The 18,888-nt window shown below is 41.1% G+C and overlaps 2 protein-coding genes across 3 annotated transcripts; one reads left to right on the top strand and one right to left on the bottom strand.

The window, feature by feature from the left end:
• Positions 1-1,720: 1,720 nt before the first annotated feature.
• On the top strand, positions 1,721-8,818 carry LOC110044096 (uncharacterized). Its single transcript, XM_020749620.2, has 4 exons — positions 1,721-2,403; positions 4,135-4,179; positions 4,708-5,804; positions 6,478-8,818. Exons 1-4 carry the CDS (start codon positions 2,103-2,105, stop codon positions 7,231-7,233), a joined length of 2,199 nt encoding a protein of 732 aa, XP_020605279.1. The 5' UTR covers positions 1,721-2,102; the 3' UTR covers positions 7,234-8,818.
• On the bottom strand, positions 8,594-17,528 carry LOC110044700 (uncharacterized). Of its 2 annotated transcripts, XM_089289834.1 has the most exons (6): positions 17,154-17,528; positions 16,088-16,168; positions 15,393-15,847; positions 13,039-14,393; positions 12,313-12,490; positions 8,594-11,092 (listed from the first exon to the last, which is right to left on the bottom strand). In XM_089289834.1, the coding sequence occupies exons 1-6, from the start codon at positions 17,389-17,391 to the stop codon at positions 10,667-10,669; spliced, it is 2,733 nt and encodes a 910-aa protein (XP_089145960.1). In that variant the 5' UTR covers positions 17,392-17,528; the 3' UTR covers positions 8,594-10,666. The 2 variants fall into 2 exon arrangements, with proteins under 2 accessions (XP_089145960.1, XP_020605942.1); XM_020750283.2 differs by lacking the exon at positions 16,088-16,168.
• Between the last annotated feature and the right edge of the window lie 1,360 nt (positions 17,529-18,888).

Below are 18,888 nucleotides of genomic sequence, written 5' to 3' on the forward strand. Positions count from 1 at the left end.
TTTGCTTTCGCAACGAATCTTTCCAGGCTCGCGCACCGCTAGTCCAGTTCCTAAACTCTCCTTTCTCCCCGCCCCGTATAGGGGCTGAACCCGGGCGGGCGAAAAGAAGAGTCTTCTTTTCGCCCGCCCGGGTTCAGCCCCTATATGGGGCGGGAAGAAAGGAAAGTTCAGAAACTGGACTAGCGGTGACCTTGTTGACATCGTCCTAAATTCTAGAGATCTGGTGGACACGTTTCCTTTTTTGTTCTCCTTGTTCGTAAAGGAGACGTGAATATTGAAGATAGCGAAAGGGAATATGTTACAGGGATTCAGTCAAGGTATTTTGACCTGTTTTGACCACGTACAAATTATCTTTAAATTGAAGGAAACCTGAAAATAGTAGTTTACTAAGATACAAAAGCACTAAAGAGATAATAATAAGCCGTAGAGGAACAAAGATGGAATTTAACACGGATTACGATCGATGAACTTGGAAAATTTTGGCCAAACTTTTCAAGATGTGCAAAGCGTAATGCAGCTCCATCCCACAACTACACATAAGTCAATAAACAAATAAACACGATTTTACATGACAACTGCTAAAAGCGAAGGAGTCACTAGCCAGTCTAAATTATTGAATATCACAGTCCGAACCCGTACAGCAAGGTAAAGTCTGCATCGGGTCAAAAGCCCATTCCTGAATACAAGAGGAGCTAATCCCGATTTCTGTGTGACATGAAGCTACTAGGAGTATTTCTACTCTCCCCTGGATGGGATGCTAGTCCATTGCAAGGTTCCCGCCGGTATTAAATTGGCCAGTGCCCATGTAAACACCTGGATAGAGAGAGTCACTGTGATAATAGTGTCCTGCACAAGACGACAACAGAGTGATCCCGCCCGGGGACTTGATCCAGAGTCTAGGGCCAACATTGGGCCGCCGTGCCTGTAAAAGTAAAAAGCGGAAGATTAGCGTAACGTTACGAAAGTAAAGACGCTAGTTCCAGATTTGGAAGGAGCTTTTTCTATATCTGCATTCTAAGGTTGCCATTATCGGTGTGTCGTTCTACAACTAGGGTAGCCAAAATGTCTGTCTTATTGAGAAATCATTTCCAGTGAAACTAAAAATATAAGTAACATTATTTTAAAAGAAGTTATTTTGTGATATAGATAGTGCAGGTTTATTCTTCTCTTTAGTGACAGGAGTAGAGCCACGGTGGCCTCATTCCTTGTGCGCTCCCCTCCGGATCGAGCGGTCCGGGTTCGCGCCCTGGCCAGGGACATCGTGTTGTGTTCTTGAACAAGACACTTTACTCTCAGAGTGCCTCCCTCCACCCAGGTGTGTAACGGGGTACCGGCGAATTCAATGCACGGGGTAACCCTGCGATGAACTAGCATACCACCCAGGGGGAGTAGAAATACTCCTAGTCGCTTCATGCTACTGAAACCAGAGATAAACGCTATAGCCTGATGGGCCACTTGGCTCGTACGCAGACTTTACTTTAGTGTTAGGAAAATTTCGGCAGTTCATTTTTTTCTTTTCTCTACTTATTATTTTGCTTTTTCATACAGGTCACAACCGACCTCGGTATTTGAAGAGAATTATCGATCTTTGAATCATATTTCCTAACAAACCGGAATCAAAACATTTCCTTTCGATTCCACTTATTTGCTCATTTATGGATGCTTCTCGCTTCATTAATATACAGCTCCTTTTTGAATTAGGGCCAATTTATCACCAATAAGGCTATCTGCTTCAGCTTTCGAAACAATTCAAGACTTTCGATCTTACTTCTAGCAAACCGGAATCGAAACATTCTCTGGCTTTAGATATCCGCAATTCTTGCTCATTTATGGACTTTTTTAACTTCATTAAATTGTAATATGCAACAAGTTAAGCTAATTCCTGTCAACTGCACGTTGATTGGACAATCAAAGGGAAGAAAGTTCCGTATCAGATACGATGAAGAACTTAAAACACTTTCAGCATTTGAGCGTGTTTTCGTTTTCTTGTACTCGTTGATGTGTTCAATGAGCGCTTCACACATTGCCTTTCAACCATAAGGTTGATTCCTCTGTGGGGTCATTTTTGTTTATTAATTCCGAATTGTTTTCTTCAATTTGCCATGGACGTACACGACCTAGACGAGAGTTTCACCGACATCTTAACCAAACACCGCTTGCTCATCGTGCAAAATCTACAAATGGATCGAACGTTCATGTTCGACTACCTAATCAGCAAATCGTCTTTTGATAAGACGGACTTCGAGTTGATTCAAGCCGAGAAGACCAGCGAATCAAAAGCAGGAAGGTTTCTAGATATCTTAGAAATGAAGGGAGAGAGAGCGTTCTACCATTTTATTGACGCCTTACAGATTCTTAATCCGAGCTTGTACGAGATGTTGACCGGGGAAAGTGGAACGAAAAGTAAGTAGCCTTTGTGATTTTCTTCGTAGTGTTTTCCGTAATAATTTTTGTCCGTTTGGCAAAATGATTTGATTTACAGTCAAGAGGTGTAGCCCCTTCTGTTATCCAGTATAAGTACTTTTCACGAACCACTTCAGTTGTTGAATTTGTCTCCATACCTGAAGTTCCTAATTTTAATAATTTCTAGTTTCGACTTCAGTAGTTCAACAAAAGCTCTATTTCAGTAGGCGAAGGAGTGAATGAGATTACAGTAGGATGCTTTTTATCCTTCTAGTAGTGAAAAATAGCGTCAGATTATCTTTGGTTTTACAATGTTCCTGAGAAGGGCCTGAACGCAATCAGTTTGCAAAGACACAGGTCTAGTTTGAGTCATTTATCTGGCTTAATGTTGCAAGTAATTTTCGGTTTTAATCTGTTCCATGAAGCGGCTTGAAGTATTTCTTTTTTTCTTCAGACTGACTGCTAATTGTTCATCTATTATTTCTTCAGGCTCTTTAAGTTTGTTCGGTTTTAACTGATAGCCGAAAATTTATCCAAATTTTAACAATCAGTTGAGAGATACGAGATCAAAAATATTTACTAACAACGGGAAATGGGCGAAAGTTTTAATTGATAACTTAGATTCTAGCTAGTAACCCCGCCCATCGATGTCCAAATTCTCGTCCTCCGGTTCCCAGGCCTAGCCATTTGTGTTCTCTCTTGGGTGAAGAGAGGCACAACCAAGGCTGATACATAAGTGATCCTCATGCTGTCCAGGGCTAGAACCCAGACTAGGTTCCCATCCGGATCTCAGCGCTCTGTATGCCCGTCCACAAGGTTTGATCTGAAGATTAGAAAATTCACACGGTAAAATAATCTTGCCAGAGCGACCTTTGCACGTCAGTAACATAAAGGCGAGATTTACGCCGTCAATTTCATCAACCAAAGAACGCCAATCAGCTGAAGCTAGTTGGTTAAAACTCGATGAATAAATATCACGTGTGTAAATGGGATGTGAAACCTTGCATCCAGGTTGTACACTTCCTAATAGTGAACAACGGCAAAGAGCAAAGCAAAAATATATTTCATTTCAATCAAAATGACGATCGCCGCATTGAAAAATTTAAGAATAAAGTACCTTTTAGCATGAGTTAATTGTTAGTCCGGGTGGGAGAGCTGGAATCTCAGTTGTCAGTTAGATGTTTGGTGCTGGATTCCTCTGGCCCTGTCCACACTACGCCGGAGGAAATTGAAAACGCGACAATCACCAGTCATTTTGGATTTGTGTTCGAAGAAACCTCGCTCACAGAAATCGCATGATTATCGTGACCTCATTTCTTTCTAAAAGTTTCGTTTCAAAATGTGTTCCGTCTACACGAAAGCACAAAGGCGGCGTTTTCCAATTTGCCCGGTTTGAAGAGCGATTAAAAAAACTCCGTTTTCGTGACGGATTAGTGTGAACGGTAGGCCAAACCGTGGAGATAAAGTTGCGTTTTCAAATTTCTTCGGCGTAGTGTGGACCCTGCCTCAGCTACTAGTTAGGATTTAAGCCCATCTCTCAGTTATCAACAAATTTTGCAAGTCCCAGATGTCTTTTATTGGTTTAAAAACGTCTCATTTCTCAACTGTCAGTTACAATTTTGATAAATTTTTAGCCGTATACGATCAACCTCATTGAGGCCCTCTTAAGTTGACCCCACTCAATTAATCCATAAAGATGAAAGATGACTTGATTTTATTTGGTTTCTTTAGGAAGCAATCCCATATTTTCGGACATGAAGAGTCACTTAATCAGCGGTAAGACGGACAAGAATCTACTCGTTCAGTGTTTGATTTTTATGAAGGATAATTGCTATATCTTCAGCTAGGAGGCGATGTAGAATTCTTAGAGGGTGGTAGACATTACTGTCGTCAAGCGCGAACGGTGATCTCCCCTAAATGAATAGCTAGGATGAAGGGGAGTTGAGTTGGCGCAGTGGTGAGAGCGCTCCCCTTTTATCAATGTGGCTCGGGTTTGATTCCATCCCGGTGCCATATGTGCATGGATTGAGTTTGTTGTTGGTTCTCCCTGCTCCGAGAGTTTTTCTCCGGGGTTTTAGGGGTTCCCCGGTTTTCCTCCCTCCACAAAAACCAACATCTCCAAAATTCAAATCGACCAAAGCTGATGGGGCTTTCTCTCTGAATATTGTAATTTAAGGGGATTCTAGTATCCCAGAGGCGTGAATTTCTTTTAGGCTTACTTGCGCAACTGCCTAAATTGTGCACATAAGTGCGAGGATCTCTCGTGTCTTATTTCTTTCTTTTTTTTTTTTTAATTTTATCAAGGTGGAGGGTCTAGCTTTCTTGACGTGGACATCCTGAGCAACTATTCAAAGGTACTCACTGAAAAATTACAGGACCTGACCCTTCATCATGACCAAGTTCTCAAAGACAACCACGAGCTGAGGAAAAAGCTTGAAGAAGCCTTGTTAGAGCAAGGTAGAAAACAACGCAGAATCGACTCACTAGAAAAGCAGGTATTAGACACTGAAGACGCTTTGGTTAACGAGGCGCGGTCCAGTGCCAACAAGACGGGAGAGAACCTCCTTCAGAGATTTGGAGAGGTTCAGCGGGAGGGCAGGACAAACCAGTTTATAATCCAGTTACAGATGAAGCTACTGACAGCGCACGAAGAAAACGAGACACTTCGACATCAGATGGAAGACGTAAACGCTCGAAGAGACGAGCTGCACCAGCAGTTGAGTAAAGTCAACGTGGACTACGCGTTTGAGAGAAAGGAGACCACTAAGTTGTCTCAGCAGCTACGATCGCAATCAGCAGAAATGAAGACCTGCGAGAGCCTGAAGAAGAAACTACTTGAAGTGCAGTTCGAAAGTGCGAAGTTGCAATGTGAGCTGCAGGAAAAAGAGAATGATTTAACGGAGGTGAAGCGCTGGACCGAAGCTCTGAAGGCACAGTTTGATCTGGTAGAGGCCGAGAAAGAGGAGTTACTAAAAAATCAAGAAGTTGTCGACAGAGAATGCTCCCGCCAGCGAGATGAAATCTCTGATTTGATGATCAAACTAAACCACAAGGAACGCGCCATGGAAGAACTCAAAAGAAACTGCAAAGAAGCGGAAGAAAGTTCAAAGATTTATAGAGAAGAACGGGATTTCTACTCCAAATCCATGACAGATACCTCCCTGGAACTCGACCAGATGAGGAAAGAGGCGGAAGAAGCTGCCCAACGACACAAGAAAACTTTGGAGTCCAAAGAATTGAGTCTTCGACAGCAGACGGACTACTTGCGACAGTTTGAAAAGAAATACGATCAGGCCAAAGAGGAACTTGCATCTGTAAAGACGATTCTAAACCAAGAGAAAGCAGAGAACGAAGAACTAAGAAAGAGGATCTCTAACCTGGAGACAGAGTTAAAACAAAAGGTAATTCCCAAAGGTGTTTTGTGTGAGGTATTGTGACCTTATAGTTAAAGTAGTTTACTGTGAACCTGGCCGAGCTCAGGTCACTCACTGTGTTACGTCCTTAACTTAGCCTGCAAGCATGCTTGGGTTTTTTGAAATAGCAGGGTCCAACTGCATCTAAATTAAGATGATTTCCGCAGAACATTCGAGCAATAATGGCAAAAATTAAGTTACCAAAAAAACCTCATGGCATGGTAATATGTTGAATTAAGGTAGGAAGATCTTATCGAGACCTTAGCTCTCAGGCTGACCCCGCGAGAGAAAACTGAACTTGAAGTTATCCATATTTCTCATAAAACGGACGTGTCGGGTTAGTTGAAAACACAATAACACACGCTTTAAGCATTCTTACGAGGTTTGAAATTAAATTTCTCGAATATGTTTGGGGATTTAAACGCGGGGTCACCTTGAGAAATGAATTACAGTAAGTTGTTTTAAATAGTATTCAAAAAGTTACCGTGTTATAAGTAGATTTTTAGTAAATAATTTTATGCACTTATTGCTGGAACTTTGAGCGGAATCCGTCTTAATCAAATCATGGATTAATTTATACATAATCATCAGTTTAGCCTTCCTTTTTCTTAGTTTCTCTTCGATAAACTATTTACTTTCTTATTTGTGCTTTCCTTATCAGGAATTAACCTCAAAGCCTTATTTGGAAGAAGGTGACCACCAGGGCGTAAGTCAAATGCAGGATTCTCATGATCCTGAACCGAGTGGGACTGGAGACGACGACGGCTTGATCATCGACTGGAGAAAAGAGCGCGCGGCAAAAGAACTCGTGGGGAGTATCCAGAGACGAGTCATGAGAACCGACCATGAGGAAATCAAGGTGTCCCGAGCCAGGAATAAAGTCATCCGCAAAAGTAGGAGCTTTGACGAGAGACTGGCCAAACTTATACCGGAAGTTGAAAGCTTGCCACTTGAAAACCTGAACGCTTGGAGTCTGGATCGACACAGAATGAAACAAAGTCTGCCATTCGAACTGCTGGCCACCATGTGCCCGCCAATGGGAAGCGTTGGCGATGCGTTTCCCGCTGCGCTTAGCGACGCGATCTTCCGATCAAGCGACGGCCCCAAAGCTGATATCAGACAGCGCGGATGTCGCAAGATGTCTGCTCCCACGGTGAGTGAATATCTTCCGTTTTATCGCCAGGATTCAAACTCAGCGAGAAAAGAACAGGACGGAATAGAGGACGGCGCGAAAGCCAGTCATGGTACAGTTACTGGTGATGGAATGGAAGTTTTCGAAGACGATCGTAAAGCCGCGCAAAATCAATTCCGCGCTCGTACTCGCGCATTCCGACTAAGGGATGGTGAGCGGCGCAATCGACGTCTCACCGAGCCAATCTTGTACACACAGGACTACTCCAGATCGGACCATATGTAACATAACGAAATTTGTCACGCAAAGGCCAAGAACAGTTGTTTTTCACTCGGTCCGCCGCGCGTGACGCGAAAGAAAACCGCGAGAAAATAATGGCCGTGCGAAATCCTGGGGGTGAGGATCCTCGCTCCTAGGATTTTCCGCGGCCATGTTTTCTTTCGCGTCATGCACGACGGACTAAGAGAAAGAGGGACTACTCGTAGTCTACAGTTGTCGCGCTATTAGTGGTCATTATTAATATGTAATGACTTGTGATCAAATCGACGAAAACCTGTAAATGGTACATAAGATATCTTTTCTGGAAACTGCGGTTGTTTTACATTTTTCCTCTAAGGAAATAGTAGATGTATGCGCGCGCTAATTGTGCAATAGGCACGCGTAGGCCCTTTGCATGAACGTGTCACGTGACCTCGTCAGTCGCAGGATGGAAAGAGCGGGATGAAATTAGTAAAATTTCCAACGTTGAAGTTACGGAAGTAGTGATGCGAGATTTTAGGACACTTTGAATGTTGCACGGCAAAGATTGCCATCCAGCAACATTTTTCCTTACAAGTCTTGTTTTATTTTTTTAACCTTAAGATAACCGTAACATCTCACATTCAAACGTTGCGGCCACAAAATTGGAATTCAAACTAATTTCATCACGCTTTTTCTATTTATGGTTTCTATTTTACATTAGTAGAATTCTATTAGTATACTAATGCAAATGCTGTAATCTGATTGGCTGAGCTACTCGTATACTATCAGCCATTAGAGTGCAGTGGCTATCGGTCGTTTACGAAATGCGACGTTTTTATCGTTTTTCCGAATTTTTGGCAGAAAGTTCAGATGTAAATGGGTAATTAAATTCCTGAGAAGACAAAAAGAAGGATAATAATGGTTTCTTGACCTTCAAAGCTTGAAATTATTGAGTTAACGGGTGCGCGCGCGTAAACACCTGCAAATTTACCAGGAACATTTCAACACGTGCGATTTTGTTAAAGTGTAAAGTTCAATGATGCGTACAAAAATATTTGGAAACCGTTATTTGCGTTAATTTCAATTAGAATTCTACTAAAACAATTAGATTATTCGCTCTCGATTTCTATGAGGCGATAGTTGACTCTGCCTTTGGCCCCATCAACTATCACCTCATAGAAATCTCGAGCTCATAATCTAATTGTTAATTATGATTGACAAGGTCACGTGACACGCTCACTCAAAGGGCTTATTGCACAAAACAACTGGGTGACAAGCTGCACAAACCATTGCCTCGTGTAACAGCATGCATCTTTTAAACATGAAAGAAGCACTCCCTCTTCACCAAGAGAAAATTGCTCTCCACATAATCGGTAACCGATAAGACACCAAAAGGAGAAGAACATACGAATTGAAGCTAACTTTAATAATTTGAATTTCTGTAAAGCATTCTGTTGAAATATAAAACTAGATTTTAATATGTTACAATGTACAAATTAGAAGATCAACATTTCATCATATCCTCTTAATATTTTGTTAACAACAGTGTACTGTTTCTCGCATCATTGATCTACATTGTTCATTTCCTGGCAGAATTTAATTTTGGCAAATAAACTTCTATTCAATATAACGATCTGTGTAGATCGAATTGTTCATTTACAACCGTAAATCTAATGCCTGAAATATTTAAACTTTTAAAAAATTCATCTGCTTACATGCAAATCACAGATCTGAATCTGCAGTGGTAGATAGATTCTGTTGGTCATCGAGTCATCTCAAATTCGCGCTTTCACATTGACAAAAAGGTTTCCATTATTGTATACATGGGTATTCGCTAAGTATTCGTTTTGCATGAAGCTATGTTAACAAAGATCTGATATTCCATTGCATTTTATTGACTTTATTTTTACAAAATAAAATCTCTATAAAAAAAATTGGCGGTTCTTTTGCATAAGCCAGCATAACCTGATGCGGACATTAAAGAAATGTCGGGAGAATTTCAAACTACTTATGTAAGCCCGTAGAATCCTTCACAGTCGTCGTCGGGTCATCACGCAACGCTCCCTCCTTCCATGACTAGTAACCCGGGGGAGGGAACTTCCAAGAGAAAAAGTCGGGGATGTTCGTCTTCTCGCTTATAAGAGTGTAAATCACAGACTTTTAGTCTTTTAGGGTTGCACCCGAAGAAATAATGAAACCAACGCTGCCTGTCCGTTTCTGAAGTGGTATCTTTTGGGGGTCAAATAAAGCTCAAACCACACCCAAGGGGTTTAATTCGGACGAGCATCTCCGACCTTTTCACATGTGAGCTCTCCCCCGGTACCCTCCGGAACTAGTAAACCCTTGACTGCAACTCGGGTTTACATAAACTTCCCAAGCCTTCCGAACTTTCTCTAGAGTTTTCATCACGCTACATATTTATATTCCTATTCCTAATTAAAACCCAGAAACTGGCTGAAGTTTAGCATAATCCGTAGCGAAGGAACTCGCCGACTGCTCGGATGTGTACAGTTTCAACTGAATCTCTCGCTCTCTCGAATTTCTGTTCTTATTAAAGAAAGAAGGTAAACGTCCTTTACTTCCTGAGTGGAACAACAGGAGAAAAAGTTTGTCACGTTTGCTAAGCAACAACCGCCAAATACGCTCAACTTGGAAACACTTTACCACGGCTCATTTTTGACGTGAACTGGGAAGAACTATCGTCAGCGTTTCGAAAGTTCTTATTTTTCACTTCGTAGGTGAAACATGACGAACTTTCCAATCTAAACTACGAAAAATTAGCCGCCGTCGTTTACGTTCTCCAAAATACGCAGAACTTTCATTTCACGTTGTTGTTTTAAAGAGGACGGCAAAGAAATGTACAAAGATTTATAACAAACGTGTACAGTCACTGTTCTGCTCGTGAAGTCTTTTGTTTGATGGCGTTCTCGTTGCCGTTGCGGTCGTGGTTTGCTTAAGGTCCCTATTCTCAGGCCCCGTCTACACTGCGCTGGAGGTATTGGAAAACGCAGCTCTATTTCTGCGGTTAGGCCTACCGTCCACACTAATCCGTCACGAAAACGGAGCTTTTCGAAAACGCTCTTCAAACCGGAGGAATTTGAAAACGCCGGCTTTTCATTTTCGTATGGACAGAAAACATTTTGAAAACGGAGCTTTTCGAAAGCGATGGCATCGCGATAGTCATGTGATTTCCCTGACCGAGTTTTCCTCAAACACAAAACCAAATGACCGGTGATTGCTGTGTTTTCAAGTTCCTGCGGCGTAGTGTAGATGGGCTCCTACAATCACGATTTTGCGTGAGTGAGGTCCAACCTGATGTCAGAAAGGATCTCGGAATGTGAAGCGCGTGCAGACGTGGCCGTGTTTGGTCAACTTGTCAGGTAAGGAGAGAAAGCACAAGCTCCAGGAAAGGAAAAAGTTCCTCTCTCTATTCCTCGTGCTTATCTCACTTCCACGAACGGTTAGGTTTTCTTGTGCTTCAAGACGAGAAAAGGGCAGCAAGGAAAGGCCTTACTTCACCAACAGTTGCCTGTCTTGCACCCTTTGGAAAAGGTTCCTTAGCAACCGGAGCTTGGTCCCTCATAATAGCCAGCAGTTCATAGGTACTAAAACCTTTGGGCTTTATGTTGAGGGCCTCGACTAGCATCTCACAGGAAGCTCTTCCGCTCTGAAGTCCCTTTATCAACATGACGAAAAGCAAAGTTGAATTCTCACTGCTCTTTCCACAACAGGAAACAAAGTCAATGGCTTCCTTCCACATTTTGCTGCTTAGAAGGAGATGCAAAGCTTGAGTCTCTTGACCAATAGAGTAACAGAGTTGTGAGTGAACCAACATGGACTTAGTGTTTACATGTCTTGTACGCAAAACTGGAAGACACTCCAACACAGACTGGGTTAGATACTCCTACAGAAAAAAAATCAAAATGAAATCTTATGGCATTCCTTCAGTCAACTTTCCATTATCATTGGTCTTTGATGCTTGCAGAGAAATTAACACTTAAAAATTAGTTTGGAAGAAAGTTCTGACAAGTTTTTTGTAGTAATGTAAGATAGAGCGTCTCTTCAGGTCTAAAACAACTAATGTAATAATTTCATTACATCATATGAAATACGTGTACAAAAGACATGTATTTTCCTTTTCGTTAAAAGAAGCATAGCATTTTCTGAAAAAACGTCCACTGTTATCTGACAACCCGATCAGTTTTTTCCCTACAAAACACTGCCTATCAGTACGGTGGAACCCAGCCTCCCCTCATATTTCCCTGTTAATGCAGCCACCACGTTATTACCATCACTGAATTTGGCCCAAACACATTTCACGTGGAGGGAGGAGTACTAAAAAAGTTTTATGTGGGGAGGCTCTGCCTGGGGTCAATCCTTTGTCCTTTTACAACTTTAAACCATTTTTGACAAGAAAGGTAGCCCTTCTATATAACTACAGTAAAAACATGCAACTCTTCAGAACGTGACTGTAATTTCATTCGCTCCCTGTTTCACACACCTTTACTGTTTTAACGGCTAGGTTTACTGCTTCTGTTGTTTGTTCTATTGTTTCCTCAGCCAATACTGAAAGTGTCTGAGGGGTGCTTGGGATCCCTTTCAATTTAACTTATAGTGCAATTACTTGAACCGGGCAACATAGAAGAAAACCAACCAATCAGAACTTAAACTGAGAACTATGGAGTGCTGTCTTTTTCATGAATTCAAGTAATGCTTCATTTGACATGAACATGTGAATATCATCAACTCCTCTGTGTTGTATACACTCCACAGATTCATACCTTGATGGAGAATTTCCAAAATTACAAATTTCGCTCGAAAAATCTAGCTTGAAAACTAATTTCATGACAACTAAATTGAAACCACTGAAAAGAGCACAAAAAGTGTAGGACTGTAACTAACCAATCAACAAGTGGCAAAGTTTCCTGGGAGGTTCACAACAGTTCACACTTTTGTTGGGTTTCCAATTTGTAGTAGAACTGTTGTTTGTATCCATCAATGTTATTGGTTTATTTACAAAAAAGATCACTATCCTTTGTTCTCAAGTAACATTCTGATTGGTCAACTCACTGTCTAAATGGTATCGACAGGCCCTTTTAAATTTATCAATTATCTTTACCAGACCTCAGTTCTCTCATCTGACTCTGCCAGCTGAATTGTATCCATTCCTCTCTCCACCATCTTCATGAGCCATTCTGATTTTGAATCGCAAAAGATTCGTAGGAGGATGTTCAAAAGGGCATTAAAAGGATCTTTGAGAGCTATTCTACTCCTCTTCCACTGGCCATTTCTCCACTCAAGTCTGAAAGACATGTCGATAAAACCATATAATAATCGTAATTCCGTTGCAACCCTACAATATTACATTATCCTCCTCATTAAATCCTTATTAAATGCTTGGTGATAGATATAACAAGACGTTATTGAGTAGATGGTAATTGTTGGTCTGTTATCAGCTATCTGCTCGTTAATGCCTTGCAAGGTTACCACAAAAGTCAGATGCCTGTCCTAATGGTGGACATCTCTCTAAGATTAGCATTCATGGCTAATCCCAAGTTTCACTAATTTCATTTCAAAATAACCCCACAGGGTACAAAGCACCCACCTCCCCAACCACCATAAAAAAATTCACCAAAAGTTGGACTGAAGAAAGAGGAAGGTTAGGTTGGGGGAGGGGGTTGAGTGTAACCTTACTTGGCCACAAAACGTGTGTCTGCTTTCAGATGGAAAGTCTCTAGAAGATCAAAATAATGCAGTTTGTTGCCAAGTGACTTGAGGCATTCCAGAGCAATATACTTTCCTTTTAAAGGATGTTGCCTGACAGTAAACAAGATTGTTGAGCAGACGTACCTGTAAATTGTTCTCCATCTCTGCTCCAATTGATGTCCCTGTGAGTCATCCTGCTTAGAATCAATCTTTAAATACTCTGCTACACATTCTAGAACCTTGTGGGGCTGTTGATGACTTAATGTGCTCAGCCTCTCCAGTGATGTCATGTCCAGTGGGCCACTGTTGAATGCCTCCAGCAAAGCAGGAACTTCTTGGCTGACAGAGTTTGTTGGAAGTGAGGGTGACTGCGTCATTCCTTTGAAACCAGAATCTATTGCAGACTTACACTGCTTGCCCAGCAAAACAAATTCACTCAAGTATGGATGCAAAAGCTCATTTAAAAATGTCTTGTGAGGTTTGTGTATGCTTTCACCCACATATTGTTCAAGCCTTTGAAGGATGAATTCTCTGTGCATTGGATGTTCCCAGAGTAAAGCAAGGGCTATCGCTGGGTCCTGAGCATGTTCGCTTACTAAGAGATCAAGAAAGTATCTTGGAATCTCTGAATCTTTCAGAGCACAATCTGACAAGAGTGTTGAACAAACAACTGAGTCCAGTGCAAGCTTGGCTGCCCTGTGATTCAAATTCCACTTCATCAAGTGACTTGCTGCCAAAAGTGGGCCAGTAAATAGCCTTTCATCAGTGTTCATAGATTGTTCAGTAGTGCTTCTGGAAGAAAACATTTCTTGCTCTTGTACAAGTTCAGGTATAACAAACTTCTCAGATGAGTTGTCAAATTCAGTTCTCAAGGATGGGTCATCGGCTATAAAACAATTCTTGTGCGAAGCCCTGGTTTTGGAACTGGATTCATTTAGCCTTCCTTGAATCACTGAAGAATTGGTTTCTCCAGTTACAATGTTTGCCAAAGAAATGGAAGATCTAATGCACTCGGAAATTTCAAGAACTGATCCAGATTGGAGCTTCCAAATTCCACTGATTGACCAAAATCCAATGGAATTAGCCAAATGAAAACTCTTCCATATGTGAACATTTTGACCTTGCAAGTCTTCAAGCTTACAGATTTTAGCTCCACTGTGAATGTCATGAAGCACAATAACACCTGAGTCCCACACCAGTCCAACAATAAGATCAAATGTAAAGAAGAATGAAATTTTGTCATTGGTAAATGAAGAATCCAGCAGAAGTTTCACAAGGGGTGTTAGAGCAGGATCTCTGTCGTCAAGTTTGAAATATGACAATTCTAAATCACTGTTGAGTACAAGAAGTTCATTAGTTGTAGGGTGAGATGTGATAGCAATGACATGGTGCCTGCCACTATTTGCTCCTGACGTCCATGGACAAACTAACTCTGCAACTACAGCTCTGAAGTCAAATGTGTCTACATCTCCAATTAAACCATAATTCCATATATAAATCTGTAACAAAAAGGAAAATATGATGATAATAATAATAATAATAATAATAATTACTTTTAAGTCAAGATGAAAATTCAGAATGCACAGTTTAAAGTAAAGTAACTACTTTAAATCATCTGAAAATAAGTGCTCTTAAACACAGAGAGACCCTTCAACTCAAAAATAAGCGCGAAAACCTTAAATTAAGCCATAGTCAATAGAGGGGAATGGTTATGAAACCCAACAAATTTCTCTGTTGTATATTTTCATTCTCTTTTTTAGCCTTGACCATGCACGAAACTCAATAGTTGTTTACTCCGTACTGAGGAATTTACCAACAGAAACGTTTTGGTTACGTAATTCATGCATAGTGTATGAGTGCAAAACAAAAAATTGCGCACCGTCATGGACCTTGCAACAAAAATGTTGGCATCTTTGTTTGCCCCTTTGATGTTTGCCGGGCGTCACAACCATTTCTCTCTACAAACTATGATTAAGTCTTTGATAATAATCTTGTCCAAAACGCGAGTCTCTTTCTTACATGCAGAAAGCTTCAATCTCCCCCCTGTAGATGCCTAGTTGAAACATTTCAGGTATTACAGCCTTAAATGAAAACATTTTCAAAAAAAAGGAATAATTCATACGAACCAAGGCAAGAAAAGAAACATGCACAGCTGGTAAATATTGAATGATAAACTTTCCCCAATTCTGCGATTTTCAGAGGAAAAGTACTTCTGTTGGAGTTATTTTTGATGGTACTATGTTTGGTGGTATTTTGGTGCAGCTGGGACAGGTAAGTGATCAAAATGTCTTTGAAAATCTTCAAAATGTCTACAGGAATGTTTGGAAGTATTTGAATGTGGTCGCTCCTTCTTTAAAAAATACTGGAACTCCCAAGGTAAAAATCGGAAAAAGTTGGCAGATAAGTTGGCAGATGTAGGAGTCATTTCTTTTTCTTGTGGAAGCCAATATGTCATACAGATTGCTTTGCATATCATATTTAGAGATTTTTTAACAAACCTTTAAGGACCGCTGAACAAATGTCCAAAAGAGAATAAAACTCCTCAACTCCTCAGGAAAGTCAGGAACAAGACAAACGCTTCTGCCAATGATGTGCAAAGACATGGTAGGACAGCCATGAAGAATCACAACCAAGGGTCCAACAGAAACCACCGTATTGTTTCCTAGTCTTTCAGAAACAGTCACATCTCTCAAACAAACACAACAGGTTATTAAATTTGATGCGGAGACTGAACGACGCTCGCACCAGAAGAATGCATTTACCAGGGGGTGGACTATGACATGCAATATTTCAACTCCTTTTGTGTTACTCAGTTGAAATTCATTTCTCTTAATCCATTTGTAGTTTGACTGAGTAAATTCCCAACATTCTGTGATGCTATTTTGGTGAACTATGAAGACAAGCAATGGATTTTCGACACTAGACAAGACACTCACAATGGGAGATTCTTGGTCTGAAATGAAAAGAAACCATTAATACAATTAATATTCACTGTATAATCACACGCAACAATGCCAAACATTGTTATGGGTAGTGGTAGTTTACCACTAATGGACTGAAGTTCATGGTGTCTCAGGGCTAAATGTAAAAATCATGACAAGCTGTACTTGACATGTGTTTTCTTGTGCCTTTGCCCTGAAGCAACATCATGTGAACTTTGATCAAACAAAGGTAAACTAATTGGAAACTCTACCTATGATAGCTTTTGGCACAGTCTCGTGCACTTTAATACTTCTGTAGGACAACCTTCTCCTGCCTCCTTCACATGTTTTCCTGAGCATGGAGTGCAATCAGCAATTAAAATTAAACCAAGCATGAAGTGTAATCAGGGTGAGCTGAGAACAAGTGCAGAATGGAGCAGGGGGGCAACATTAACAACTGCATCATGCTGTATGGAAGATGGTAGCCTGGGATATCCAGGGGTTTCCACTGTGACCAGCCGTCCCCTAGACAGTATAACGCCCCCATGGCTGGCAATCCCCACAACCCAGCTATGAGCCCCCACGTTCCAGGGTCTGCCAGGCTGCAACATGCTAGTACAATGATGAAGTGCACTGAGCCTGCATTACCATATGAATACTGCTGATCAGAAGTACCAGCTACATTTTGTTGTTAAACTTGTTAAACTGCATTTACCAGCATTTAACTTTTTCACTCCCAAGATCTCAATGTTAATTCTCCTTACTGTCCGCCATACATTTCTAAAACTGATAATTCTGAGAATTTGGTGTTAAATCAAGCAATATCGCCTAGTTGATGGATTCTTCATTGTTATCACCTGTGTACTATCTGCTTGACAATTTTATACTGTGAGAAATTACTTATTAGTAATTTCGCTTCTCCTCCCTTTCCCATCTTTCCTTCCCCCAATTTTCGTGGATTTAACTTTTAATTTACTTTCGCTGGTTTGGACAACTGGGGACGAGGCATTCCTTTCCCATCCAGTTTCCATCAATGAACTGATTGCTTGCTTTGTCCACAACAAAGGGATTACAGCAATGGGGTGCAAAAGAAGCCACAAGAAAGGATACACCCACCCACACACCCACCCCCTCAAAATGCAAAAACATCACATCTCGTGTCATGAGATTTACAACACAATTTCATTATTTATGATGTTTGAACAAACATAAGCTTAAATGTTAATAAAAATGTTTTACTTAAGAACTTAATTAAGCTTAAATAGTAACCCATTAAGTCCTATGAAGATCACACTTGAATTCTCCACCCCCTAATCAGCTGAACGCCCCTAGCCTTACCTTGCAACAGAAGGCTTTCACTCTCAGGTGTCCACTTTGATCGAGGAATGGATTCGAAAGCATGCAAGTTACGGCCGGCGTTGGTCGCGACAAAAACATGACCACAGCTGCCCCAGACATTCGCTAACTCGGCCTGATCTCGAGACGATCCTGGTTTCCGGTTAATGAGGCTTCCCAATTTCGAGCCATCGCGAAGTCCAAACCCCGCATCATCGATATTTTTCAGTGAAAAAACCATTAGGAATAAGATGTTACTCCATTATCAAAGAAGATAAAACAACGTCCTTGGAGGTTTATAGAAATAGAAAGTAGCTCGCATCTCGTGACTATAGTTAGTCGTCGTTTTCAGCAGGACTGCTAAGGTCTGCTTAGCAGCCTCGCCTTCATATTTGGCCGCTCTCGATCCGGACCTATGCCAAAAGCCCAAAACTCAAGTTTTTTCGGTTCTCGCTAATTTCGAATCATTTCGAATAGACAAATTCGGCTAACTCACACGCGGGGACGTGGGGACGCAGGGACGTGGGACGCGAGCACGCGCGGGGACTGGAGGACGTGATAAACAAACATCACCTGATTTTTGCGCTGAATTTGTAAAATACAATTTTCGGTGGTCAAGTGAAAAGTAATAGGGACCTTAAGCACCGATGATGAATTGAATGAGACGACGATGATGAGTAAAACTTTTGGAAGACTGGGTCGAGGACGTCATTCACGGCGTGAAAACTAAGTGCAAGTACATGTAAATAGAGCTGAGTCCTTGCAAACATCGACCTAAAACTATCGAAAAATTTTGTCATGTCTTCCTTTCACGAGCTCCACGACCAGTTTCGCTTGAGCTACGAAAACGGTACTATCGATGACAACGAACTTTCAGTTCTACATGAGGAATTTATGTCGAAAAACCTCGATTTCTCATAGGACGAACATAACAGGTTTTCACTCGGAGAGATTAACTAACCCGAATTTTCGGGCCGATATAATCTAAAACGACTTTCACGGTATAAAATTCTATCCTAAAAACATAAGCGAAAGCCTACATGTAGATAGGAACCAGAAGAAAATGAAAGAAAGAGTCATTTTTCAATTTCTGAATCATTTAATTTTCTACTTTCGCTGACAAGCAAATTTCACTACGGACAAATCGACAAACCCAAAATAATGTTATTACCAACGATTTCTACCCCACGTCAGATTCAGATTTCAGATTTTATTAATTGACACTATTTACAGACATATTTACTATCGCACACTATTACAAAAAAATTCATTAATTAAAAATAAGGAAAATATAATAATCGTCCCCGCGTCCCCGCGTCCCCGCGTCCCCGAGTCCCACGTCCCACGTCCTATGTCCCAGTCCCCAAGTCCCCGTCCCACTTTTAGTCACAGCCACCAAAACAAGTACGTTCGTATTGTCATTTAGAGAAAAATAAGCCACGATTCCGCGGTTTTGTTGCACCGGAGACTGTCAGAACAGCTTCGCTAACCGAAAAGATCTGCGGTTTCACGGGTTTCCGTCAAATTTTAAAAGTCTTGTCTCTGTTTGGATCGTGAAAATGAAAAGAGATCCACGATATTTCAACGCCAGTACTGCAGCGAACACTTTACATCAGAAGATTTTATCAATCCTTACACTAGTAAAAATCGATTGAAGGCCGATGCAGTTCCTTTGTTTTTCGTGGGATAAAGATAAGCAGGAGAAGGTCCAAGCGGTGAAGAGGTACGCTTCAGAAAA

The sequence above is a fragment of the Orbicella faveolata genome, unplaced genomic scaffold (assembly GCF_042242905.1).
Source record: "Orbicella faveolata isolate gen_17 unplaced genomic scaffold, um_ofav_v1 contig_2, whole genome shotgun sequence".
In the NCBI taxonomy this organism is placed as follows: Eukaryota; Metazoa; Cnidaria; class Anthozoa; order Scleractinia; family Merulinidae; genus Orbicella; species Orbicella faveolata.

Excerpts from the sequence above, each read along its gene's own strand:
- LOC110044096 (XM_020749620.2), top strand. The coding sequence starts at position 2,103 with ATGGACGTACACGACCTAGACGAGAGTTTCACCGACATCTTAACCAAA. Across the intron at positions 4,180-4,707 it reads GAAGAGTCACTTAATCAGCG|GTGGAGGGTCTAGCTTTCTT; the intron begins GTAAGACGGACA and ends AATTTTATCAAG. Across the intron at positions 5,805-6,477 it reads AGACAGAGTTAAAACAAAAG|GAATTAACCTCAAAGCCTTA; the intron begins GTAATTCCCAAA and ends TTTCCTTATCAG.
- LOC110044700 (XM_089289834.1), bottom strand. The coding sequence starts at position 17,391 with ATGGTTTTTTCACTGAAAAATATCGATGATGCGGGGTTTGGACTTCGC. Across the intron at positions 15,848-16,087 it reads TGTGCCAAAAGCTATCATAG|ACCAAGAATCTCCCATTGTG; the intron begins GTAGAGTTTCCA and ends TTTTCATTTCAG. Across the intron at positions 11,093-12,312 it reads AGTCAGATGAGAGAACTGAG|GAGTATCTAACCCAGTCTGT; the intron begins GTCTGGTAAAGA and ends TTTTTTCTGTAG.